This window comes from Austrofundulus limnaeus, unplaced genomic scaffold (assembly GCF_001266775.1).
Source record: "Austrofundulus limnaeus strain Quisiro unplaced genomic scaffold, Austrofundulus_limnaeus-1.0 Scaffold155, whole genome shotgun sequence".
Taxonomy (NCBI): domain Eukaryota; kingdom Metazoa; phylum Chordata; class Actinopteri; order Cyprinodontiformes; family Rivulidae; genus Austrofundulus; species Austrofundulus limnaeus.
The window spans coordinates 541,343-547,914 of NW_013952557.1; the positions used below are offsets into that span (position 1 = coordinate 541,343).

General features: G+C 37.5%; 1 protein-coding gene across 2 annotated transcripts in view; it reads right to left on the reverse strand.

Moving 5' to 3' along the window:
* Positions 1 to 67: 67 nt before the first annotated feature.
* LOC106523391 (regulator of G-protein signaling 21) overlaps positions 68 to 6,572 on the reverse strand; it is a 24,265-nt gene continuing 17,760 nt past the window's right edge. Inside the window, exons 2-4 of one of the 2 annotated variants that reach the window (XM_014016787.1) lie at positions 3,770 to 3,831; positions 1,043 to 1,209; positions 68 to 763 (exon numbers count right to left, since the gene is read on the reverse strand). In XM_014016787.1, coding sequence (XP_013872241.1) covers positions 587 to 763; positions 1,043 to 1,209; positions 3,770 to 3,831 — 406 coding nt within the window. In that variant the 3' untranslated portion in view covers positions 68 to 586. Of the gene's footprint in view, positions 764 to 790; positions 955 to 1,042; positions 1,210 to 3,769; positions 3,832 to 6,572 lie in introns of those variants that run through there. The other variant, XM_014016788.1, reaches the window with a different exon arrangement.

Genomic DNA, 6,572 nt, shown 5'->3' on the forward strand with positions numbered 1-6,572 from the left:
ATATATATATATATATTCTTTAGGATTTTTAATGCACTAACCTTGTTTTAATGGTCAAATGAATGAAATGTAAACATTCTAAGCCCTCAGTTTAAAATTTGTGAATGTAGTCATTTATGTGCATCAGGGAAATAAAAACACATCACAGCAAAAAAGAAAACAAGTCCTCACTGTAGTATGATAGAGAAGCTTAAAAACACTTTTCATATAACTTGTGCATCTTTAACTTATTTAATCTCTACACAAAGTCATGTTAATACAACATAAACTGTTCAGGTCAGTTGTTTCATGTTAACCCTTGAACCAAACCTTTCAAAACTCATGATTTACTGGGCAAACTAGTAGTAAAACGTTCAAAATGGATGCCATCTGTTTTATGTGAAACACTATTTCTAAAAAAAAAATGCCTTGAGAATAATTACATCTGTTTAGCTCTTAGATAATGTCAATACTCAACAGAACTTCTTTTCACCTCCTATTCCTCTGACAGGCAGACGTTTTGTTTAATTCCAAAAACTCTTCTGAAGAGAAGAATCAATTCAAATAAGAATTTGATGAGATGTTTTTTTTTTTCTTCATGTTGCCTTTATTTTCCTTCAGCCTGCTCCAGGAGCACTTTGTACAGCTCAGATTTTAGAAATCGTGGATAACAGTCGTTTTCCATCAGACGGTATATCAGCCTCTGTGCCCTGTCGAAGCAATTTGGCCCCGGATGAGAGAGATTTCCTCTGATTTCTTTTCTCGTCACACAGTCAATGTTTATCTGTGTTCAGAAAACAGTAACTTTCATTCATGTTTGCAGGTATTTTATTTATTTATTTTCACAATTTAATGTTTTCAGAAAGTAAATTGCACGTCAACCTAGTAAATGAAAATAAGACATTGCATAGAGCGGAAAAAATAAAGAAGATTGCTTTTTTTCAGAAATCTTTTTCATAGCAGTTGTGACTGAAACTGTGGGGAATAAAGAGAGACAGAAATCAAACTGGAAACAGAGCGTAATTTGAAGTTACACAGATCCGAGTTTATTCAAAAGCCATACCTGTCTTGGTGCACCGACTTGGACAAACTCTTTGAAAATCCTTTTGGCATCAACTTTCATTTCTGTATCACCAGAATTGGTTTTGTAGTTYTCACAGGCCAGCCAAAATAGAACATTCTCATCGTTGTATTCTGTCCTCAGGTAGTTTTCAAACACCAGCCGACCTGCTGCACAAAAAGAACAGACACCGTTTTTAACAGTTACATTTAGTTATCGGACAAATTTTAAAAAAGTTGTCTTTAAGCAGCTGGATCAGAATAATCCTTATTCAAATTGTTTACCTTTTAATATGGGTGAGGTTAAAATGTCAAATGTTTTTTTTTTGTTAAGGTGAAAAAACTAACTATAGAAAAAGTCACCGTCTTCTTAACTTAGTAACTTTTCAGTACATTTCAACCAGACGTTCATCTTGTCCTGCTAATTTCATTTGATATTATGCAACRTAAATTATTTATTCAAAGCTAGTCAATAGGAAAGAACTTGATGCAGATKTTCCATAAAGTGACATTTGAAACACAAAATTGCTTCCATATTGTTTTGTAATGGATTGGAAAGTGCAAATTAATCCCTTAACACCTTTGCTATTTTACACTTTGAAAATGTCACATGTAGTTTAATAATCACTAGCTTTGACTTTAAGGACCTTAATGGTTAAATAAATTAATGCTACATTTTTCAATAAGCAAGAAAACTAGCAGGTATGTTTTCTAGGCTATGTTGAACAAATCATTAGTTTTTTCTTTGAATAGAATCTGTTTGGGGAGTGGTGGCACAGAGAAGATGGGTCTGTGATCRGAAGGTCGCTGGTTCAACTCCCTGGACCAACCAGCCTCACTTTGAGACCTTGAGCAAGGCTCTTAACCACTCAGCTGCTCCCCGGCTGCTTTAATTGACAACCCACGCTTCACACGTGCAATGGGTAAAATGCAAAAAATTAATTTCACTACCAGAGAATCAATATAGTGTAWAAAATTAAAAAGATATATTTGGTTTTTAAAACTATGCACTGCATGTTGTTTCTGTGGAAAAGTTTGAAACCGAAGGGTTTAAAAAAATGTGTACGTACATACAGTATTATGCAGCCAGTCATTACTGAATATTTTCTGAATTCGACAATCTTGTGATTTTAGATGATTTTTTAATTCTGAAGTTCATGTAGAAATGAATACAGAAACACACACACAAACACATATTCTTGTTTTACTATCCTCATGAGGACAATCTCTCATTTCCTAGGTCACATTAGGGGACAAAGCTCAGATACACATACAGTGTGATTATGTTCTCGGGAAAACTATCAAACTTAGTTAACACAACGGAACAAACACAAGTACACACGCACACCCTCAACAGATGCTGTTGAAAACTGGCCTTCAAACAGACTGTATCAAAACTCTACATCATGCAATAATTCTATGATACACAAAGTCAACAGGATGCTGGAAATGACATGAGCCAAAGCTGACAAGTATAAACGGGCTTGGACCCCAGTCATAACTGCTTTATAGTTCTAGTTTTCATATGTTGTTGTTTATGTCTCTCTTTTCTTTCATTTTGTTGAAACTTTTTACTGGTGATTTTCACACATAGGCCTTTTTTGCTTTAATCAGAACAGCTGCAGCAATAATAGAATGAAGGAAATAAGTGTGCCTTTAAAAAAGAAAGATATTAAAAGTAAAATCTGAGCCCTCACTGAAAGTTAAGGTTTTATTTTATTGCTCACTCTCATTCTCGATGCTCTCTAGCTCAAAGAAGTCACTGAACAAAGAAATGATGCAGGAAACCAGTTATTGTGATGGAAACATGGAGAGCCTTTTTACTTCAAAACCTTCCAAACCAAACTTTGCATCTCTATGTGCACTGCCTCGAGATTGTATAAATAAATACACCTACAATATATTCCTTTTATGCTGCGCCTCACACCTGTTATCTTTCTTACAGCGTATTCACAGGGCAATGATTCCTGCGCAGGTGTTAAATTCTTAGCGTGCCTATAGGGAGCACAAACAAACAGCTAACTGTGAGCACCAGCATTACCTGCACAAACCTCTGTACATAAATCACAGCTGGTGCTCTGACAGTAATTGACAGGAAACAAAAACACAACCCAGGGTGGTTTGTTCTTATCTACAAATCATTTCAAATCTTAGCTTTCAGTCATGACAGCGTGAGCTCTTTAAAATCACACATGATGGAAAAGTATATAAAATACATCAAAGTGAAATTGCTTCAAATAATACATATATTTTTTTAAAAGGCTGCCTAGTTTTCCACATGTCCCTGTGTTTTTATCAAACACAAAGAGACGATGAAGTCCAGGATTCAATTCATGTTCTGGGGCAGATAATTCAATGCAAAAGAAAACTGGCCACAACGTTACATTTCTTTGGAATTTATTTTAGAAGGTCGAATGAATGATGACTAACAGTAAGTTATTTGCCCTGTCTTGCATTTTTAAATGCACATTTTTGGTCAAGTGAAGGACATGAGCAAGTACCGACTGCAGTGATCCTATCAACACCAGCAGCTCAGATTGCATTTCTTCTTGCTGTCAGTGTGACCCATTTAAAATACTGTGTCTTCAAATGGATTTAATTTACATGAGAAACAAACAAATAAATAAATAAATAAGGCAATTTTTGCCCAGAAAAAAAAACACTATGGAGGGATAACGAATTAACCTCAAGAGGAAAGAAAGTTTGGAGAAAGTGAAATAAATAATCTTACTTTTACACTCAAGAAGATGGTAAAGTGACTCGCCCCAAGCCACGATGACGTCAGTGGAAGCCCTGCAAAGCAAAGGTCATGAAATATCCAATTGTTTATTTTTTTCAGGCAAAAAGTCATCTTTGCTAAATTCTAGGTAATCATTAAAAATAATGTTTTTCATGATTAGATGCTTTCAGAATTTGTCCTGATGCATCTCAGTAATCCAGGTAGAAAAAAAATCAAAAAGAAAAAAATGAGTAGGTCCTCTGGATGGGTTCTTCTTTCGTGAAACGTTTCGTCTCTCCTCCAAGAGACTTCTTCAGTCTGATGAGTTTCAGGTGAACTCAGCCTTATAAGCACTGCCTCCACATGGACAAACAGGTTAGTCACCTGCAAAAGAGGGCCATCGCCTAAAAATAGGCTTGATTATGAACAATAGAGCTAATCAAGCTGTGGGTCAAAGGAGGGTGAGATGTCTGTTTGGCTGGTGGCAGGAGAGGAGGAAGATAAGCTTGTTCCGGAGCTGAACCTGTTGAAGAATGTGTTCAGCTCATTTGCTCTGTCCAGACTTCCATCCATCTGATTCTCCTTTTGCTTGAAACCTGTGATCTTCTTCATCCCTGACCACACATCTCTGATATTGTTCCTTTTCAGTTTACTCTCCAGCTTCCTTCTATAAACCTCCTTGCTGTCTCTGTTCTCGACTTTGAGCTGCTTCTGTATACTCCTCAACAACTCCCTGTCTCGATCCCTAAAGGCTATTTTTTTCTTGTTTAAAAGTTCCTTTAGCTCACTGGTGATCCAGGGTTTGTTATTAGGGAAGCATCTCACTGTTCTGCTGGGGATGGTGTTGTCCACACAGAAGTTTATATAGTCAGTCACACACTCAGTCTTGGCATTTATGTCATCTCCATGTGGCTGGCAAAGAACAATCCAATATGAAGCTTCAAAACATCCCTATGGGGCTTCTTCAGCTTCCTGTGACCACTTTCTCACAGTCCTTGTATTTACAGGTTGTCTCTGAACAAGTGGTTTATATTCTGAGTAGAGATAAACAAGGTTGTGATCTGAATTACCCAGATGAGGTCTTGCATTGGCGATGTAAGAATCCTTAACATTTGTGTTAAAACAAATCCAATGTCTTGTTTTCTCTGGTAGAGCAGCTGACAAATTTTTGAAATGTTGGCAGTGTAGCAGAGAGGGAGCATGATTAAAATCACCAGATATTGCCACAAATGCATTGGGGTGTTGTGTCTGTATCTTAGCAACAACGGAACTGACAATATCACATGCATTGTCAGCAGCAGCTGAGGGTGGAATGTAAACAGCTGCCAAAATAACACTGGTGAACTCTCTTGGTAAATAATATGGATGAAAACTTACTGCCAAGAGTTCAATGTCTGGATTGCAGTGACGAAACTTCACAGTAACCTGTCCTGGATGGCACCCTCTGTTGTTGACAAGCACTGCTAATCCACCTCTTTTCTTTTTCCCGCTGCTCTTTAAATCTCTGTCTGCTCGTATAGTCTGGAAGCCTGGCAGAGAGATGCTGGCATCAGGGACATGATCCTGCAGCCATGTCTCAGTGAAACACATAATACTGCATTCCCTATACTCTTGCCGAGTACTTGTCAGGGCTTGAATTTCATCCAGTTTGTTAGCTAATGATCTCACGTTGCCCGTTAGGATTGATGGAAGTGATGGTTTGAACTTCCTCCTTCTCTCTCGCCTCTTTGCTCCAGCTCTGCATCGACGATGCCTCCTTTTCAACTCCTCTGGGATTTGCGGCTTCAGTTGATGTATTATTTCAGATTTTGCAATATTAATCAGCTGTTCCCTGTTGTAAACCACACTGTTGCTATGGTTACACATCATAACAAAAAGCAAAGTATAAAAAAAGTATTGGCAAAAACCAATCCAGCTGCACAGCACCCAAAACACAAATGAACAGCCGCCCAAAAAAGCCACCCCTTCCGCAGAAAGGCAGGAACGAACACCCGAAAAGAAAAGAAAGCCCCAACAAAAGCAACAGAGCCACTCCAACGTGCTGCCACCCCCAGCGGCGCAACTCCGGATCATCAAACCATTTCTTCGAAGAAAGATATAAGTGATCAAAGCATGCTGTTTTTTTTCCCTCTGGATTGCATCATTTAAAGCACAGAGCAGAGTCAGCTACAGAAAAATAGACATTTTCCATTTTTTTAAATGTCTTCCTAAAGAAAGAATGTGAAAAAATCTGCAGGCAAACTTGGAAATCAAGAAACACAAAGGAAGAAACTTCAGTAAAAAAATACTACACATATCACAAGAGTCTCATTAGAAATACTTGCTCAAAATTCACAGACTGAAGACAAGTTTCAAGAAAACACACTGTTTTAGTTCAGAAAAATGCTCTCTGGCTGGGAACGATTAGAATAAATCAGTCATTACAGAAGTGCAAGCAGCCCGGGAGAAAGTAAAACGTTCAAAATGTCCAACAGTATCAAAATGCTTAGATTACTGAAGTGTTCAAAAGAAGTGAGAGAGTGGTTACTTACATGTGTTTTCTTTTGTGCAGGTATAGTGAAGTACGTTTTGCTGTTGTAGAAATGTGTGTGGAGAACTTTCCCAAACCTTCCCTACCTGCCTTATTATGCTGGAACAGGCTTGCACATGTTGAGTTGTAATACAGGTTCACCCAGTGTTTACTGAACAGTCGCTTCACTTTTTGTAGCCCCAATGTTTTCTACAGAAAAAAAGAGGTCTTCGAAAATTATTCAGACTGCAAAACAACATATTGTGCTATTTCTGATTAGCTTTATATATATATATATATACACAC